A 20,383-nucleotide genomic window follows, 5' to 3' on the forward strand; every position below is an offset into this window, starting at 1 on the left:
CAATGGTTCCTTTCTCTTCTGGTGTCTTGGCAGTACACCTTGTCAAAGTGGTGGAAGTTTGGCTTTGCTGGGTGTTAGGGCCCTACAGGAAACATAAAGGATAAAGGGGGGACTCAGAAAGGCATGCAGTTGAAAGGTGACAGTCACTCGTTTTATGAAGCAATTCCTTAAACTCCTTCCACATCCTTCTTTGCACATGCTTTGGCTACTTTCAATGAAGCACTGAAGTATTTGCTCACTGGGAAAGCTGGATGAAAGCCCTGAGGATTCAGCTTGTTTCACTACGTTTTGGGCAGCTGCAAACATTGTTTATTAAAAAAGAGGGGGGCAGTAGCTCCATACTTTTTTACTTTTTCCTTATAACAAGTCTTAGAAATAATGTTCTAAGGCCTATAAAAATCTGTTTTGCCTACGATGTCTGCATTGGTTCAATTTACGGTCCCTTTTTTTTTTTTTTTTTAATCCTTTACGACTTTAAAAAATGAGAAAAACAATGGCCAACATAGAAATATGATCAAGAATTCTGAAAAACTCAAGTTTCACAAAAAGTATGTGAAATAGAATGAGGAGCTGAGGTTTGCTTGCTTGCTTTCTGGCCCCTGCCTGGTACTTCCTGAGCCCCTCCTCAGAAGTCGAGAGACCAGGACCCATCTTGGTCATGCGCTCTTTCCTGTTGAATCCTAGATGCGTGTGCTGGACAAGCTGATGGTCGAGCGACTCTCAGCAGAGAGAACCGAGTGCCTGAACCGGCTGCAACAGCACTCAGACATGGAGAAGCATGAGGGAGAGAAACGACAGGTAAAAACCAGTCCTAGCCATAAAAAGAAATGAAGTTCTGATACATGGTACAACCCATACATTAAAAACGTTGTTGTTGTGTGCTGATGAGTCGATTCCGGCTCATAGCAACCCCACGTGACAGAGTAGAACTGCCCCACAGGGTTTTGCATTTCCAAGCTCCGAATTAGCTGGTGTCTACTGTCTCGTAAGTGAGTCTCCGAATTTCCCCCCTCTCATCCCTGGTAACCCACCAAAGAACATTGCTTTCTGTGTGTAAACCTATACTTGACTTTTTATAAAAGTAGTATCATACAATACTTCTCCTTTTGTGATTGACTTATTTCACTCAGCATAATATCCTCCAGATTCACCCGTGTTATGTTTCGTGGACTCATCATTATTCTTTATTGTTGCGTAGTATTCCATTGCATGTATGTACCACATTTTGTTTATCCATTCATCCATTGATGGACACTTAGGTTGTTTCCGCCTTTTTGCTATTGTGACTAATGTTGCAGTGAACACAGGTGTACATACGTCCCTTTGTGTCCCTCTTGCTTCTTTAGGATATATACCTAGGAGTAGGCTTGCTAGATCATATGGTATTTCTATTTCTGACCTTTTGAGGAAGTGCTATACTGGTTTCCATAGTGGTTGTATCATTTTACAACCCTACTAGCAGTGTATAAAAGTTCCAGACTCCTCACAGCCTCACCAGCATTTGTTTTCTGTTTTTTTGATCAGTTCATTTTTGCAGGTGAGTTGGTATCTCATTGCAGTTTTTATTTGATTTGCCTCTTGCTAATTGCTAATGAGGAAACCCTGGTGGCATAGTGGTTAAGTGCTACGGGGTGCTAACCAAAAGGTTGCAGTCTGAATCCACTAGGCGGTCCTTGGAAACTCTATGGGGCAGTTCTACTCTGTCCAGTAGGGTCGCTATGAGTCAGAATCGACTCAATGACAACGAGTTTGGTTTCAGATTTTTAATTGCTAATGAATGTGAGCATCTCTTCATGTGTTTGTTAGCTGCCTGAATGTCTTTGGTGAAGTGTCTGTTCATGTCCTTTGCCCATTTATTGATCGGATTGTTTCTCTTTTTGTTGTTAAGGTGCCATAGGGTTTTCTAGACTATAATCTTTATGGGAGCAGATCACCAGGTCTTTCTCCCATGAAGCAGCTGGGTAGGTTCACATTGCCAACTTTTTGGTTAGCAGCCAAACACTTATGGTAAGTCAAATAAGTTAGATGCAGAAGGATAAATACTATATGATCCCATTTAAACAGAGTATCTAGAACAGGCAAATGCACAAAGACTGAAGTTTATTAGTGATTACCAAGGGCCAGGGGAGAGAGAAATGGGGAGTTATTGCTTAAGAGGTACTGAGTTTCTGATTGGGGCGTTGAAAAACTTTTGGAATTAGATAGTTGTAATGGTTGCACAAGATGGTGGATGTAAGTAATGTCACTGAATTGTACACTTAAAAATGGTTAAAATGTCACAATTTTTGTTATATATATTTTGCCAAAGTAAAATTTAAATAAACAAAACCAGTATCTGTCAGTTCTTAACTTATAATTCATCACACATGTCCTTGGAATTACAAGATTCAGACCTATCATTGAAAACTCAGAGTATTTGCATTATATAGCATGGCATTTTCTTAATCCTAAAATGAAGTTAATAGAAGAACCTGTAAGTTCAGTTTATGTTCATTGTTGAATATGCTCTAATATGTTGAGACCGAACAGTTTATAGAACATGTTGGGGAAAATGGGATCTCTGCCCTGAACCAATTCTATTTACTGTGCATTTGTTGGACCGTTATACGATTGTTGAACAAGACATGACTCCGGAGAATACAGTCTACTTGGGACAATAAACACTGAGCTGTTCTGTGTGATAGGGCACATGCTCTTAAGCAGCCAGACCTGCTTGGTTTGGAAGATGGGGTGGCTTTGGGTGTTTGAGTTTAAGGTGATTCTCAGTCACTTAATGAAGAGTCTAGGTAGCTGTTAACCTTGGGTGCTAGATGAGGTGTAGTCTAGAGAGAGCAAGCAGAGAAGGCTGTGGCCCATGGGAGGATGAGTGAACCACAACTTTTGGGTTTGTCAAGGCGATATCCTCTGCAGCTTGAAAAGTCCATGTGTGATGCTTTAATACATAAACCATGTATCAAATTCATCTGATTCTTTTGTGTACTAATTTGTGTTCTTAGATGTCCTTGGTGGATGAATTAAAAACCTGGTGCATGTTAAAGATTCAGAATCTGGAGCTGAAGCTTTCTGGAGATTCTAGGGCCTCCAGAACGAAATCTACACCATCTACTTGTGAGTCCTCTACAGGTAATCCACCTGCAGAGAGTCCTTCCACCCAAAGGAGATGAAACTTCGCCAGTCTCCTCCTCTCGTGCATCAGAAGACAGTGCACACTACAGGGCTGTGAGAGACGTAGGATTTTAGAGTAAGCTCTGTACAGGGGCAGGGACCATGTCTGTTTTGCTCACTGCTGTACACTCAGTTCCTATATAGTAATGAAGCACTCTTGCTTGAGTGCTCAAAATGTCTGAAAGAAGGAATAAAAGAATTATTGATCGGTGATAATGAGCTTCAGGTTCAATGTTGATGGTCTCAGCTTTGGACCCCAAAGATGAGGGGTGATGAACAAATCATCTGTCTCCAAAGCAGGGCTCACTCCCTTACACTTTGTGCCTCTTTCCCTTTTCTTCTCCTTGATCTGCCATTTACCTTTGTCCAATTATGTGAAACCTCATTAAACAGCAGTTCATGTATTGAACCTGTCCCAGCTATTAGGTAAGAGATGCTCTGAGCAAAGCATCTTTACACTAGCCACAGTGATCACATTCAGCGATAATAATTTTGAGGACATTCAGAGCTTTGATGATTAGACCTTAGTAGGGGACTTTGATATGTCAAGTGTTTCGTGTTAGGTCTCTGGGTGGTGCAAATGGTTTATGCTTGACTACTAACCTAAAGGTTGGCCATTCAAACCCACCCAGTGGCACCACAGAAGAAACCTGGCAATCTGCTTCTGTGAAGATTACAGCCAAGAAAACCCTATGGAGCAGTTCTACTCTGTAACACATGGGGTTGCCATGAGTTGGAGTCCACGGCAACAGCTTTGTTTGTTTGTTTGTTTTGTGTTACCACAGGCTACCACTGGGACTGTGGCTTTATCTTCTTTATGCTCACCACATTGGGACAGATTCTGGGCAAATTTTCATGCTAGGAGTAGACATGGAGCTTATCATGGAGCTCTGGTTGTGAGGAGTAGGACCACCTTTCCAAGTCGGAGCTTGGGTCAAGGAACTAGTACACTGGGGCCACAGTACGGAAAGGACCCATAAATTAGAGAATGGGGTTATTCATTTTCATAAACAAACGCCCAACTCTGTTTTGAGACCCTTGGCAAGTTGTGTCAACCTTAGTAATCAGGAAATGGGACCCAGAGGCTCCTAGAGTAGACTGAGACCAGCTGAAGGAAAGGCCAGCAGCTTTGTTGCCTTAGGTGCTACCAGTATGGCTACTGTGGTATCCATAAAAGCCCTGACAAGCCCAAATGCTAATCAGGAGAGAAGAAGTAGCAGAGAGGGACAAGACAGGTGAGAGAGACCACAAAGGGCAATTTGCAGGTGTTGGTGATTGAGAATGCCTGGCTGGTGGTTTACAGGATTCCCAGGCCCCTCAAACAAATCCCAACCCACAACTACGTGGCCGTGTGAATGCAGGCTTACTCTTTTATTTTCCTCCTGAAACCAGGTGCGGATCAATCAGTGGCAACTGCAGGTCCAGTAGCAGCTTCCGACAGTTCCCCTCAGGTGGTTAGGCCCAAGGAGAAGGCCCTCAACTCCACCGCTGCCCACAGACTCCAGCAGGAGCTGTCTTCTTCTGACTGTGCAGGTTCCCGGCTGAGGAATGTCAAGGTCCAGACAGCCTTGCCGCCCTCGAATGAGGGAGCCAAGTGTGATCAGCAGGGTGGACCCTGCGTTGACAGGGGCACCCAAACCAAGAAGTCTGGGAAAAGTGGGCAGACGAGGCATCGAGTCCAGCCACCAGCATCCAGCAACAGCGGTGGGCCGCTGCAGCCACCAGCAGCAGGCAGCGAGCAGGCAGCTCCTCACGTTCGAGACACATCCCAGGCTCTGGAGCTTACCCAGTATTTTTTTGAGGCTGTTTCTACCCAGATGGAAAAGTGGTATGAAAGAAAGATTGAAGAAGCACGAAGCCAGGCCAATCAAAGAGCCCAGCAAGACAAGGCTACACTGAAGGAACACATTAAAAGTTTAGAAGAGGAGCTTGCTAAATTAAGGACTAAGGTGCAGAAGGAAAATTAGGACCTGGGAAGTGGAACAAGAAAGGATTTTTAAGGATTTCAGGTTTTGCAACTGCAGAATACCTACGCCCAAGGTGTCAATTATTGTGCACACAGCAGACTTGCCTTTAAAAAACCACGACTTTCTGAAATGTGCCAGACACATGCTTCCTATGCCCTGAAGTTATGAAGACTTCAACAATTAAACTGAAACTAGGGGGAACTTGCTGAGTTTCAGGTTTCATTACAAACCCCAACCTCAGTCTAGGTTCATCTGGAGTTCAGAAGCTCAGATTAAGCGAGTTCCGCCAAGGAGCTGAATGATGTGTGAGCCTAAGCCCGAAAATTCAGAATGTATGACATAATATAAATCAAAACAAGGAAAAAAAATCAATCCCTTGTTAATTCAAATTGAATAGGCATTCATAAAAATTTAAACACACCTCCTGTGCCTAGACAGTCTCTTTCTAAAAGAGCTGTAACTCCAAGATGCGCTGAAACTTCTCTCGCAAATTCCAGATTGCAAATCCCAAGATGCTGACATTGTAACCAGGTGGAAACTTACCAGATTTTGAGGAGAAAAAGATTTTCATGATGTCACAAGATCCAGTATCTCTTAAAATTATTTGAAAAGTCAGAATGTTTTTAAATAATAATTGGCCAATAGCACTGTTAAATGAGCTCAAATGAGAAAGTTTTAAATCATTTGATCATAGTTTCTGTATTTTCAGCCAAAAAACTGACTAATCATAGTGACTTTAAAGCAGATAAAAGGAAAAAATATTCACTTAACAATTACCTGAAACTTCATTATAGAATCAAACTCAGTGATTTTAAGAGTACCTTTCTAAATTTGAGCTTATCGGTCTAAATTTTATATGGAAATAAGCTACTTCTTGAAAGTATTTGGTTTTGAATCGAGTTCTCTGAAGAACCTCAAAAGCTTTCCTCTGCTTTACGGTGATTATGTCAGGCTGCATAACTCAGTAACTTGATTTAGACCCCACTGTCCTCCAGTTTCATGGAGCTTTAAGGATTTTGCTTTGATCCGTAATGAATAACCATAAACACAGAAAAAAAGTTTCATTGTAAAAGTAGCTTGGGTATGTTAAACTTTGGATTTAATTCTTTTCCACACTTCTTGTCCCTTGGAATATGCAATTATATTCATCTCCTCAGAATGCCAGGTATGCAGAGAAATGTCAGTTCTACTTGTATAAACACATATTAACCATGAACCTAATAACTACTGTCCATAAGTGTGAATAAGATGCTGCTCATTGAGCCAAAGAGAAAACAACGACTTGACATTGGACACCCAGCAAAACAAAGCAGGCTTTCAATCCCTTTGTTTTTTTTGCTGATCAAGCTCACATTTTTTATTTTTTATAGTGACAATCTATGGACACAGGCATTGCTAATAGTCATTCAGTAGATGTGTGTTACTGATGTTGTTGGTGAGTCCTGTCAAGTCAGTTTTCAACTCGTAGCAACCCCATGTGACAGAGTAGAACTTCACCATGGGATTTTCTAGGCGTAATCTTTATGGAAGCAGATGGGCAGGTCTTTCTCCCATAAAGCCACTGAGTAGGTTTGAACCGCCAACCTTTGGGTTAACAGCCAAGTACTTAACCATCATGCCACTAAGGCTCCTGTGTTACCGTTATGGAACCTGAATATGGAATTAATTTGATGTTATCTGAAGTGTATTTTCATGTTTGTAAACTTGTTCCTATTTTCTAGGAGACTGCCAGTCCTCCCCGATAGTCTCTTGTTGCATCGCTAGCATAGAGAGTTTCCTCTTTTCATTTTCTTACTTGTTCTTAATGCAGAATCCCAGAATTTTAGAGTTAGACGGTACCTTTCTAAATCCATCCCCAACAAGATACCACCTGACCTCTTTGGAGCCATTCCACAGTAAACATCACTTTATCAGGAGCTGCCTGATACTCAAAGAGATGAAATCCTGAGAGGTTCAGTAAATTGTGTTCCAAACAGGAATAATTTTCACTTACCAAAATATCTCCTATTACCTCAAGGGGTATCCTTGTCAAGGAATGATGAAAACAAATTTTAACTATCAGAACTAGACCATTGAGTGCTTTTGTGGGAAGTATTTTGATTATATACTTCTTGCCAGCAGAAGCAGGCAGCTTATCATTATGAACTGGATTTTTTTTTTTTAGTTGTGCTTTAGGTGAAGGTTTACAGAGCAAATTAGTTTCTTATTCAGTAGTTTATATATAAATTGTTCCATGACAGAGGTTGCACTCCTTACAAAATGTCAGCACTCTCCCCATTACCACCTTGAGTTCCCCATTTCCATTGATCTGGTTTTCCTGCCTTCTCATCTTTGCTTTTGGACGCATGTTATCCTTTTGGTCTCATGTAGATGTTTATTCTAAGGAGCATTTCCTCACATGTGTTATTATCTATTGGCTGAAAGGTGATCTCCAGGGATGGCTTCAGTTCCAAGTTAGAAGGTGTCTAAGGGCCATAATCTTGGGGGTTCCTCCAGTCTCTCAGGCCGGTAAGTCTGGTCTTTTTTTAAGAATTTGAATTTTGTTCGTTTCTTTTCCCCACTCTAATCAGGACCTTCTATTGTGACCTCGGTCAGAGTGGTCAGTAGCGGTAGCTGGGCACCATCTAGTTCTTCTGGTCTCAAGCTGGTGGATGCTGTGGTTCCTGTGGTCCGTTAGTCCTTTGGACTAATTGTTTCCTTGAGTCTTTGGTTTTGTTCATTCACTTTTGCTCCAATGAAAAGAGAACAATAGTTGTATCTTAGATGGCTGCTCACAAGCTCTTAAGACCCCAGACACAACTCATCAAAGTGGAATGTAGAACATTTTCTTTGTTATGCCAGTTGACCTAGGTATGAACTGGATATTTTTGTTGAAATCACAGTTAAGGGAAGAGAGTAGGGAGGAATGAGAAAAGTCAAATGGACCTAGTTTGGCAGATTACATGGCTCTTGTCCTTGGTAGTCTGTCAAAGAAGAAAAACCAACAAAGCCAAGAAAATAGAACAGCTAGTCTCCTAACCCAAAGGAGATGACAGCCTCACAAAACCAATGCAATAGATTTTTATTTTCAACAAATATATTTGGTCTTTTTGCTCCTTGGCATTGTCAAAAACTTAACTTCAAGTTCAGTGTGTATTTCTCTTTATTTTTTTCCCCCTTGTGCTGTTTGCAAAAATGAACAAATGTCACAACTGTACTTTTTCAGGGAAATGGAACTGTTAACAATGTATATAACTTGTCCTGCAGGTTGTGTCTCAAACTGAGACAGAAACATTTAATAGCAGTGGGAAAAAAAAGGTGTTAAACAGAAAAGTTGTAATATTGCAGTGCTTTTAAAAAAAATTGTTAGTGCATTATTGCATTACGTATACTAAGTATCTGTGATAGACTGAGTATATTACTTCTAATATTACTTTTGACTTTATACCCCAAAATAAAGGAAGCAATGTTTATACCTTCTTTTTTGAGTCAAAGGTTAATCTCCGTGAGAGGCATGTTATTTGTCCTCTATTTTATTACCTTGAATTCATGTCTCATCCAAAAATTAAATCACTGTCAATGCTATGGATGTTAAATTCCTTGTTTAAAAAAAGTGAAAAGTGTAAAAGTTCAGCCTACATTTTCATTTGTGTAGTTGACCAAATTTTATAATTACTGAGAGTGCCTTCACCCATTCACACTGTACCTTGTGTCTATAAAAAATGTAATCTAGAATAAATGCATCTGCTTTAAAATAGCAATCAGATGCACTGCATGAAAACAAAACGAACACACAGCTGTAACATGGCAAGATTTCTCAGTGCAAACTTGAACAAATGTTTTGTTCAAACCGTTGACCATTTGGAAGATACTGAGCAAAGGGAAGGACAGAACATTTGTAATAGCAAGATAATACGCAAGCTAACATTATACTTTTTTTTGACTGATAAATTGTTCCTAAAAGGTAAATACATTTCTTCTTGTAAAGTGTGGATTATAGAAGCCAATCAGTTAAATAAAACTTAAAGGATAAAATCAAGTGTGTTTTTTTTTTTTAAAGACCTTTTAGAATATCTTTTACAAACAAATAAAAAAAACCATTAAACGTTATTTTTTCAGTTGTTAACTTTAAGGGAAAGTATTCTTTACCGTAAATATTCTCTGTCCATGAAAACCAAAAATAAGACACAGCATGGCACTTTTTATACAAGTAAGAGTGGGTAGAGGTGATTTACTCTTCTTGGTAAACAAAAATTGTAAATTCAATTATCATTTCCCAAAGGCTTGACTCAAGCAAGAAAACAGCCCATGATGATTTCTAGTTTGGCATGGCGTGACAGCCTCTTTTGATCCTCTTTGTGTATGTATTCTACATAATCCCGAGCATACTTTTTCAGGATAGATGTGGGCTACTTCTCTTTGTTTTTACTGGCACTTCCCTGCCTAACCCATGTAAGACAAATAAGTTTGCTAAGAATGGCCCTGTGCCTCTTAGCCTCTCCTGCTGTGTGATTATAATACAAATACCAGGAAAACATGTCCTGCTTTCCTCAAGTATTAGAAGGTTAGGCATCTGTCTCTGTGCAGGCAAATCCACAGGAATGCTTGTCCATGAGTTTAAAACTTCCTACCCACGGCACATCTGAAAGGGGAAATGGTATGCAGACAGCCAACATGTCCTATAAGAAGTACCCGTAGTCACTTCACACATGCGAAAACGCTTTGTACTGATAGTTTGTTAAATGGCTTTATTGAGATATAATTCACATACCACACAACTCACCCATTTAAAAAATGCATAATTCAAAAGATTTTTGTATATTCAGTTACTCAACCATCACCACAATCTAATTTTAGAGTATTTTCATTACCCACAAAAAAATCCTTGTACCTGTTAAAAGTTATTCCCCATTCCACGCTGGCAACCACTAATCTGCTGTTTTATAGATTTGCCTATTCTGGATATTTCATACAAGTGGGATTATACAATATGTGATCTTTTGTGACTGGCTTTTTTCACTTAGCATTGTTTCCAAGATTCATCCATGTTGTACCAAAATTTTATTGTATGGTTATACTGTACTTTATCCATTCATCATCATTAATGGGCATTTGGACTCTTTCCACTTTTTGACCATTATACATAATGTTGCTATCGACATTCATCTACAAGTTTCCTTTCTTTTGGGTATATACCTCGGAGTGGAATTGCTGGGTCATAGGGTAATTCTACGTTTACCCTTTTGAGAACTGTCAATTTGTATTCCAAAGTACCTTCGCCATTTTATATCCTCACCAGTAGTGTGTACAAAGGTTCCAATTTCTCCACGTCCTCACAAACACTTAATATTCTTTGAATTTTTTATTCTAACCATCCTAGAGGGTGTGAAGTGGTATCTCATTTTGGTTTTGATTTGCATTTCCCTGATGGCTAATGATGTTGAGCAACCTCTCATGTACTTATTGGCCATTTGTTGCACTGGTTTTTGCTTCTTAAAACCCTCGGGCATATCCAGAAACATTTCCAAAATTCAGGGCGTATCTTCGATGCTAAGGATTGTTTTGATGCTCTTTTCTTTGTTGTCTATGACATGCCGTGCTCCATGTTAATTTGCCCAAGTCCTGTACATATAAACAGTCTGACTTGGCTTTGGCTTGGCTGCCCATCATTGAGCCTAAGCTCACCTAAACACACGCCGGTTTAGATAATCCTCCAGAATAATGCTATAGTTAAGATTTTGCTAATGCAAGTGTCTTTTCTAACTCCTTAAGTTGCATGTTGCCTTGAGTTATCATCATCCGGATTGTGTCCTGTAGAAGAAAATGAAATGGGGTCACTGTTCCACTTGGTTCAACAAGGTACATTTTATTTGATTAAGTCAAGAACCAATACTGGGAACTGGAAGTGCTGCATATTAGGAAAGCCAAAAGCTGACAAGTAAGGGTGTACATGTCTGGCATGCCTTCATAGCCTCAATGATCATACTTCCCAAACCATCATTTGTAATCTTGCCTACTCTAAATACCAAAAAAAAACCCCAAAAACCCATTGCTGTTGAGTTGATTCCGACTCATAGCGACCCTAAAGGACAGAGTAGAACTGCCCCATACGGTTTCCAAGGAGCACCTTGTGGATTCGAACTGCAGACCTTTTGGTTACCAGCTGTAACTCTTAACCACTATACCACCAGGGTTTCACTCTATATACAGCTTAGTACAAAATCAGGTGATGTTACCGAAGAGTGTAGATATAAAAATGGTATTAAATTTTTTTTGCAGTTTTTTTTGTGCTTTAAGTGAAAGTTTACAGTTCAAGTTAGTCTCTCATATGAAAATTTATACACACATTGTTATATGACTCTAGTTACTCCCCCTATAATGTGACAGCACATTCCTCCTCGCCACCCCGATCTGCTGTGTTCATTCAACCAGCTTCTGTCCCTCTTTGCCTTCTGTTTTGCCTCTGGACAGAGGCTGCCCAGTTAGTCTCGTGCCGTCAAGTCGATTCTGACTCATAGCGACCCTATAGGACAGAGTAGAACTGCCCCATAGAGTTTCCAAGGAGTGCCTGGCGGATTCGAAGTGCCGACTGTTTGGTTAGCAGCTGTAGCACTTAACCACTATGCCGTGAGGGTTTATGTCTTACAGTGCAGGCTAATCTTTGCCTGAAGAGTTGGCTTCAGGAATGGTTTCAGTTCTGGGCTAACAGAGTCCAGAGGCCATGTCTTCTGGGGTCCCTCCAGTCTCAAACTATTAAGTCTGGTCTTTTTACCATAATTTGAGTTCTGCATCCCACTTTTCTCCTGCTCCATCAGGGACTCTCTGTTGTGTTCTCTGTCAGGGCAGTCACCGATGATATTAAATTTAACGTTTTAAGTGAGTGGGAAGTGGATAACATAAGGAGCAACGATCAAGATATATATCATCTCGGTGGCATTTACATCCCACGATGTCTACTAAAAAATTTTTTTTAATCTAATAATAAACGAGTTGTCCTCACCATGATCTTGTTCTCACCTCTTCTGTGGCACTTTTGTTTCTTTTGAATTCTTCCCTTGCCCAGTCCTTCAGGTATTTGCGATCACAATCATTTGGAACCTGCCGGATTGCCTGCAAAATCCTTCTGTACAGAAGGAGAACCTGTTGTCTTCTTATGAACTGTACAGGGGAGGAAAAATGCCAATTAAATTGCACAATCTCCAGCTTGGAGGGCTGTACTTTAGCAAACCTAACTGTAACCAGATTTTGATCCCCAATTTTTTAAGGCAAAGAAAAACACTTTTTTTGTGAAGTTCGTTCGGGCTGTCTGCTTCTTTGTTCAACCTAAGAACTCTTAAAATCAAGAGCTCTAGGGAGCTGAACACAAGAGGCAGAAAAGGGCCGCCAATGTCCTGGAAGCTGTAACCGCGGTAACAGTACTTTTGCTAAATTAGAACAGTTGTTTAAATTCTCTGGTGATCTCACTTGCTCTTTGCCACAGCTCTGCAGAACAGGCAGGACGGTCTCTACTGTGGCCATTGGGCAGTCAAGGCATTCGGGTAGGAGCGCTTAACTGCCTCGCTCACCACCTATCCCCGCGACAGGACCCGGGAGCTGGCGCGCCTTCCCATTGGCCCTGAGCGGGAAGCCCCGCCCCACATCACGGAGCCAATCACCGGAGGAGCGCGCGCAAGGTCAGGATTACCAAATCCAACCCCTTTCAACCCCAAGACCCACTCCGTAGATACGGTGGAGGGAATAGAGAAGAATCGAGATGTTCAGACCCCGGAACGGGGCCGTGGAAGGCGGACGAGAACCGCTGGTAGTACCTGCTTTAGTGTTAGCGTCACTGGCGGTAAACGAGAAGCCGCCATGACTGTCAGCACGTCCCGCCGGAGCCGCAACGCGCAGGAACGGAAGTGGGGGCACGGCCAGGGGGCGGGGCGAGCTCGGGTGCCTGGGAGACAGCCTGCGAATGGTGCGCTGGCGCCCGGCAGTTGGGACTGAATCCCGCTCGTGTGGGCTCCTTGCCGGCTTTGTAGCCTTGTGCAAGAAGTGTCACCTGTCTGAATATTCTCATCCGTGAAATGTTTTAATAGTTCCTGAGTCATAAGTTGTGAGAATGAAATAAGAATGGTAAGGCACTTAGCACAGTGCCCGGACGTGGTTAAGTTTCTTAAAGGGAAGTTAATATTGAGGAGGAAGGAGTAGAAGCCCTCTACTATTTGAAAGGTTGGTTCTAACCGCCCCGCCCCGAGGCGCCTGGGAAGACAAACCTGATGATCTGCTTCCAACAGGTTGCAGCCACGAAAATCCTATGGAGCACAGTTCTGCTCGATACTGGAGGGGTGGGAATTGACTCCACGGCAGGTGACAACATGTTATTTTAATTTCCACTTTTTAAACGTGTATAAATACTAAAATCTAAAATGTTAATTTTTTTTTCTCCCGTGCTCAAACTGCTCTTTTCTATTGCAAGCATTTTTCAGTAGTAGGTAGTCCTCATGATCATTTGTAATGGCTACCCAGCAAGACTTTAAGTGGCTGCACCGTTGTGGTTTTAAACATTTCTCATTATTTATAATGAAAAACTGAACACCCTTGCGCCTCAAGCCTTTATTTCTTCATAGTTGTTTTTGCCTTCTCCCCACAATACACACCATACACCCTTAGGTTATAGTCCTGGAAGTGGGGTTAGTTTATCTTGGCAGTATTACTTTTCCAAAAAGGAGTGTACTGAATTAAAATGTAACCAAGAACGTTCCCTCAATTACCCGTTTATCGAGTGCTAACTTTATTTAGGGCAGTGGTTTAAGCGCTGGAGCTCTAGACGCAGATTGCCTTGCTTGTTAGAATCCTGCTGTCCTCTTCGTAGCTGTTCTGGCTCATTAACCTCACCTGGTCAGTTTTCTCCTCTGTAAAGTGAAGCAGGAATGCCTGGGTGGTGCAAATGGTTGTGCTTGGTTGCTAACTGGCACCTCGGAAGAAATGTCTGGCAGTCTAATTACAAAAAAATCAGCCATTGAAAACCCTGTGAGGCACAGTTGTACTCTGACACACATGGGATCACTGAGTTGGAAACTGCCGCTTATCAGGGCAATTGATACTGGTTTAAAATGAAATTAACATATATTTCAGAGTTGTGTTTTACATAATGCACTCAGAATAGGACCTCACATACCAGTACTCTGCATTCGTTAGCTCTTCTGAACATTGTGATGCAAAACCCAAGGTCACATTGTCAATTATGTATTTTTCAAATTTTAATAAATTAGCAGTAAAACTAACAGCTGATTGATTTTGTACTGGTAACGTTAAATATCCCTCTCCACTTTTAGTTACGCTTCCTTTGTGTCTGTTCTTGACTGGTGCATTTATAATTAGGACCTTTACTCTTAATTTTATATGGGCTATTTGCAAAGTTGGAAACCCTGGTGGCGTAGTGGTTGAGAGCTACAGCTGCTAACTAAAAGGTCTGCAGTTCGAATCCACCAGGCGCTTACTGGACACCCAATGGGAGCAGTTCTGCTCTGTCCTATAGGGTTGCTGTGCGTTGGAACCTACTCAATGGCATTTGGTTTTTATTTGCAAAGTTTGTTGTTTAAATTTTTATTTTGGTCATTTTATTTATCCATACAGAAGTTCTAAGTCTCTATCCAAATCACATGTATTTTTTTCTTTCGATGCTTTTTCAATTTCATCTTCAACCCCCCAGATTTTGTTACCCAGTTTTTTTCATTGTCTTGTTAATCGTTTTATTGTGCTTTAAGTGAAAGTTTACAGCTCAAGGTAATTTCTCATATAAAAATCTATACATATATTATTGTGTGACACTAGTTGCAACCCCTGTAATGTGACAGTACACTCTCCCTTTCCACCCCAGGTTTCCCGTGTCCATCCAACCAGCTCCTGTCCCTTTTTGCCTTCTCATTTTGCCTCTGGACAGGAGCTGCCCATTTAGTCTCATGTATCTACTTGAGTTAAGAAGCCCTGTCTTCACGAGTATCATCTTATGTCTTATAGTCCAGTCTAATCTTTGCCTTAAGAGTTGGCTTCAGGAATGGTTTCAGTTCTGGGCTAACAGAGTCCAGGGACCATGTCTTCCAGGGTCCTTCCAGTCTCAGTCATAGTCTGGTCTTTTTACCATAATTTGAGTTCTGCATCCCACTTTTTCCTGCTGCATTAGGGACTCCCTGTTGTGTTCCCTGTCAGGGCGGTCCTTGGTGGTAGCTGGGCACCATCTAGTTCTGGTCTCAGGCTGATGCAGTCTCTGGGTTATGTGGCCCTTTTGTCTCTTGGGCTAGTGTGTGTCTTTGGTGTTCTTCATTCTCCTTTGCTCCAAGTGGGTTGGGACCAACTGATGCATCTTACATGGATGCTCTTGAGCTTTTACACTTTTAATTTTTAAAATATTTACTTGATCTAGAATTTACTTTGGTTCATGGTGTGTTGTGGATCTGTTCTTTTCCAGCTGCTAAACTGTAATCTCAACACCATGTATTAAGTAATCCATTTCCTTGGGCTGTGTGATGCCTCTCTGGCTATGTTAGAAATTTAGGGTCTGAGAAATCTGTCCAGTATTGTTTCTTCTTGAACCAGTATCATGTTGCTTTTAATTTCTGTTGCTGTATTTTATGTTTTATTATCTGTCAGGACTACTCCCCTATAGTTTATCAGATTCTTCTATTGTGCCTTTAGTGTTCTGTATGACTGTAGAAATGTTTTCTGTCATTTTCCTCCAAATCATCTTAGGATCTTCATTGGAATTTAGCTGAATCTACAAATTTTACATTTTTACACATTTCATCTTCTTGTCCAGAAACATTCACTCATTCCAGACACTAGTCATACTGTCAGGAATCATATATGCTCCTTACTCTTAAAAAGACTCATGCTTTGGGCAGGAAGATATTAGTCAAACGTAGTATTATAGATGGCATATTCACATTCATACAGTGGGAGCTCATTCTTCCCAGAGGGCATACCCGGGCTCGGTGATGGTCAGGCAAGCAAATTAGGTAAGAGGATTCCAGACAATACATGGAACACTGGCAGATTCCAGGGATTCCCTGTGACCAGGTCACAGTGTGGTGGGGATGCTGGGAACAATGATACAGGAAAGTCAGGCAAGAGCCTCCTAGGTCATGCCAAGAAGCTTGCCTAATATCCATTTCACAACAGGGAGCTCTGACAGGTTTCTCAGCTGGAGACATTTGAGAAAAATCTCCTTTGGTATTGTAAGATGAAGAAAGCAAAGACAAGTGATTAGTTGGGTTACCATTAAAGTAGTGTAAGCTAGAGATTAAAAGAGCCTCTGCTGCTGTGTGGTCAGAGGAGAGGAGAAGGGATGAAAGGATAGAAGTGTCCACAAGTTGGATCAGACAAGATAATTAATTTGGGGTGTAGATGGAGGTGGGGAGGGGAGTAAGGCGCAGGTAGCAGGTTGAGCTCCAAGTCTGTAAAGAGGGTGGTGGTTGTTGGGGTGGTTAACCTGGATGGGGAATGCTGGAGAAGGAACTTGGGAGTAGAGCATTAGAACACAAGAGCTGCATTTTGAACATGATACATCTGAAGAGTGTCACCCAGGTAGAGCTCCACCAGACATCTAAATATAATTGAGAATGCAAAACAATGGCTTTACTGGACCTCTGGGTGGAGATTTGCAAGTCTTTTGCTTAGATGATGGTTGAGGCCATAGAAGCAGTGAAGTTGTCCATAGTGAGAATATTTTGTCCTAAATACTGAAGTCAAAAAACATGCCATCCATTCCTTAAATGTTAGCATTTATTTGGCCAAGGAGACTGTATAGTCAGAGTGAGCAAAAGACGGGAAAACCTGAAGAGCACAGTCAGCTTCAATATGGCAAATTGATTTTTCTCCACTCCGGCAAGCCCAGATGGTAGCCCAGACCCTTGGTAACCTGCCCTGCGTGACTCAGGCATGTCATAGTTCTCACCCCGACCCCATCAGTTCCTGGTAGGTGTCCTGTGACTCTGCTCCCGTGCTTCCCAAACCCTTTGCCATTATAGCACAAGTTGAAATGGTACCCTGGGGTAGCTACAATAACCTGTTTACTGGAATTCCGACTGTCCTAGACCCCGTGAGCTACTCCAGGGCCAAGGGATTCACTGTTTTGGCACACCATTTGGTAAGCTCTGGCTTAGACAGCCCTGTTTAAAGGTAGACGTGATAGTTGTAGCATTGTCATAATATTGGGGCCTTTCCCTACCAGACCCATCCCTGCTGGAGGATTAACCTTCCTGCCCCACTGAAGTTGGCTGAGCCTTGGGACTTGCTTTAGCCAATGAAATGTGAGTAAAAGGGACATGTATCACTGTGGAGCAGAATCTTTATAAGCCATTTTGTGGTTCACCAACTTAGTCTTTTCCCTCAGCCACAAGGCCAGCATATCACCGACGGGGACTGTTCCATCAGCCTTGGTCCTGGAATGAAGAGGACGTGGAGGAGTGTCATAGTTCACCCACCACGGACATGAACAGAAGTGAGAATCCAACCCTTACTCTAGTAAACCACTGAGGTTGTGGGGTCAGACTAGCATAGCATAAACTAGTGACAGCTGACTGCTGTGGCATAAACTCATTCCCTGAACACACCTTTTTACACTCCTCTACAGTATTCTATTAAGAATGGCCACAGATTACATCAATAGTGGTATATTTTTTAATAAGTTTCAGAATATAAGCTGCATAGCTTTTTAGAATAAAAAATAATGATATAACTTCAGGTACATGCTTTAGGACACTTGGCTAAACAACAAGCAATCTGTGTCTTTGATGACCACCACAAAAGGTGCCAAATTCACAGTGTAACATGATAAGACACATGGAAATAGATGATCACATCATGGCGTGTTGCCTACAAAAGAATGTTTTGACAATCAGGACATTAAATAGAACACAGCACGCAGTTTCAAGTAGTCAAGCACTGCTTCCTGGCCAAGTAAAAAACTCTAAAAACCAGAGGCATTTTGACTGGAAAAAAAAAAAAATAGATGTAGCTGCTTAGTTCTTCTGGACACAGCATTTCTTTTCTAGAATGAGACTGACTCAGTCCAACTTGAAAGCAGTGTGAGGAGTAATTCTTCCCCTTAACTGTTAAGAAAAAAGTTGAACTAAAGAAATAAATTACTACAACACAGGGACAATGGCACTGAGAGAATGAAATAAACAGGAAAATCATCTGTTCATCTTTGCATAGTCTCCGAAGCAGCAAACGTGGAAGAGGACACTGAAAAGCCACTTCATTTTACACAGCTCAAGGATCATCTCTGCTGATGACTTGGGCACCCATATGTTTGGTTACTTTATGAGAACACACACACCAAAAGCTTCCTACCCTCTAAGAGAAGGTAGTTCCTTTCATATCAAACACATTAAGAAAACACACACGCAAACGTTCGAGAAAACTGCATCTGTCTCAGCCACCTGACAGCTTTTGGGTATGCACAGTGGGCTTTCCAAGGCAGATCCTTAATGCAGGGTCTCCCTTCCATCCTTTGTTCAAAGGATTGGCATGGTCCCATGCTCCTGGCAGCATGTCCTCAGGCCCCTGTGAGGGAAGGCAGCTGGCTGGGCCCCCAGTGTGGGGCGTGGCCTCCTATCTGGCCCAGGCTTCCAGGACAGGCCAGAAGGTACTGAGGCTTGACACCTGCTGTAGCTGCTCCTTCCCTGCCCCAGGTCTGTTAGAAGAACCATGGCCTAGGCAAAGCAAGGAGCCAAAGAGCTTCCTCTAGGCTCTGAAGTCATATTGTAAAAGAAAAATGGGCAGTGCAATAAAATTTTTTTTGTAGCTGTTGAGTACATTTTTATAAATCAGAAACAGTTGTCCAAATGCAAGCACCTGGGCAAAAAGTGTGTCATTCAGTCCACTGTTTAAAAAGTCTCACTTGGGACCGTGCTCCTCCAGCTCTACGAGTGGTCAGAGGCGGTCACCAGCTCAAACCACTGCCTGAGAGCATCACTGAGCGTCTCAGGAAGCACATTCACATCGCGAAGAATTATATAGAATGGGAACGGGAACTCCTCCATGTAGGATCGGATTTCAGGCAGCTCTCCAGGTCCTTTAAATATTGGTACTTTAATGTCCAAGATAGAATCCTGTCAACAAAAGATGTTTTGAAATAAAAAGAAAAATAAAAACTAAATCAGTGTCCTTGGCTAGCTCTTCTCTCTTGCTGACAATTTTTAAATCTCCTGTGTCTAATTTCTGCATGAAGCTAGTTTTTATTTACTAAGTAAAACAGTATTTTCAGAACTCTCATTAAGAAGGAGGCAGGGCCCTTGCTGGCTGTCAAGGCTTCAATGTGACAGAACGCCCCGCCCCCCCGCCCCCACCAGAACAGAACCGCCCCGTGGGTATATACTGATGCGTCCAGCTGTGAGAAGCAGTCTGCCAAGATACAAGTGAGTGTGGAAAGGGCTGGTCCACATTTTCAAAGTGGACAGGGCCCATCATCAAGGCTGCAATAACGGCAGTAATGTTGTAGAGAGGAGAATTCTGGCCCCCAGAGTAGGACTGTGCACAGTGCATGGTGAAGAGGATAGTCTCTGGAGTCTGTCTGAATTCTGGCTCTACCACTCATTACTTATAACCTGTCCGGGCTTCTGTCCTTGATCTGTGCAGTGGGATAATCATCTCTATCTCCACTTCAGGAGCCCTGGTGGCACACTGGTTAAGTGCTTGGTTGCTAACCGAAAGGTCAGCGGTTTGATCCCTACTTTGCTGGTTTATTGTGCAGATTAAATGAAAATATGCTTTCAAAGGGCCCAGAACAGTGCCTGACAGAACTCTGAATGATAAGAGTTCTGTGTGTGACGGAGTAACCCAGGTCATGTTTCAGATAAAACAGGTTGAAGAGAAATCTCCATTTATCTCCAGAAAAGGTGGCTTTTTTTTAGGAGTACTTACCCGTGAATTGGGATTGTCCAACACAACAAAAATGACAAAGATGTTAGCATTGCGGGCAGCCTGAACTGCTGCTAGGACTCTGTCTTTGCCCTCAAGGAAAAGACCACGTCCATCGGAGACCACCAGGAGGAGCTGTGCAATTTCTGTAGCAGAACATGAGAGGAAGGAAGAGAACAGAATGAACACCCATTTTTAACAACTCAAAGCTACCTAGATAAAGACAAATTAGTATAGATTTCTCTATACTATTAAAACCAAACATCTATGAACCTGATGCATCTGGGCGCAAAGGAGGTCTCTGATTAAATTTATTGGTTAGGAAGCAAGTCAGAGACAAGGCTGTGTAGACAAGCACGTTCTAAGCT

General features: G+C 41.9%; 3 protein-coding genes across 9 annotated transcripts in view; 1 reads left to right on the top strand and 2 right to left on the bottom strand.

Annotated features, from left to right (window-relative positions):
* ANKRD6 (ankyrin repeat domain 6) overlaps positions 1-8,866 on the top strand; it is a 211,810-nt gene extending 202,944 nt beyond the window's left edge. For all 5 annotated transcript variants that reach the window (XM_049897262.1, XM_049897286.1, XM_049897295.1 and 2 more), the window contains 3 exons: positions 685-798; positions 2,997-3,123; positions 4,558-8,866. In XM_049897262.1, coding sequence (XP_049753219.1) covers positions 685-798; positions 2,997-3,123; positions 4,558-5,132 — 816 coding nt within the window. In that variant the 3' untranslated portion in view covers positions 5,133-8,866. The remainder of the gene's footprint in view (positions 1-684; positions 799-2,996; positions 3,124-4,557) is intronic.
* A 975-nt stretch (positions 8,867-9,841) lies between these two features.
* LYRM2 (LYR motif containing 2) lies at positions 9,842-12,993 on the bottom strand. 3 transcript variants are annotated; one of them, XM_049897304.1, is made up of 3 exons: positions 12,576-12,793; positions 12,129-12,269; positions 9,842-10,922 (listed from the first exon to the last, which is right to left on the bottom strand). In XM_049897304.1, the coding sequence occupies exons 1-3, from the start codon at positions 12,627-12,629 to the stop codon at positions 10,842-10,844; spliced, it is 276 nt and encodes a 91-aa protein (XP_049753261.1). In that variant the 5' UTR covers positions 12,630-12,793; the 3' UTR covers positions 9,842-10,841. The 3 variants fall into 3 exon arrangements, with proteins under 3 accessions (XP_049753261.1, XP_049753262.1, XP_049753263.1); XM_049897305.1 differs by lacking the exon at positions 12,576-12,793 and adding an exon at positions 12,920-12,993 and having other exon boundaries at positions 9,844-10,922; XM_049897306.1 differs by having other exon boundaries at positions 10,833-10,922; positions 12,112-12,269; positions 12,576-12,799.
* A 4,241-nt stretch (positions 12,994-17,234) lies between these two features.
* Positions 17,235-20,383, bottom strand: part of MDN1 (midasin AAA ATPase 1) — a 184,470-nt gene continuing 181,321 nt past the window's right edge. The window contains exons 101-102 of the mRNA XM_049897303.1: positions 20,019-20,161; positions 17,235-19,207 (exon numbers count right to left, since the gene is read on the bottom strand). Of these exons, the coding sequence (XP_049753260.1) occupies positions 19,019-19,207; positions 20,019-20,161 (332 nt within the window). The 3' untranslated portion in view covers positions 17,235-19,018. The remainder of the gene's footprint in view (positions 19,208-20,018; positions 20,162-20,383) is intronic.

The sequence above is a fragment of the Elephas maximus genome, chromosome 1 (genome assembly GCF_024166365.1).
Source record: "Elephas maximus indicus isolate mEleMax1 chromosome 1, mEleMax1 primary haplotype, whole genome shotgun sequence".
NCBI classification, from domain to species: domain Eukaryota; kingdom Metazoa; phylum Chordata; class Mammalia; order Proboscidea; family Elephantidae; genus Elephas; species Elephas maximus.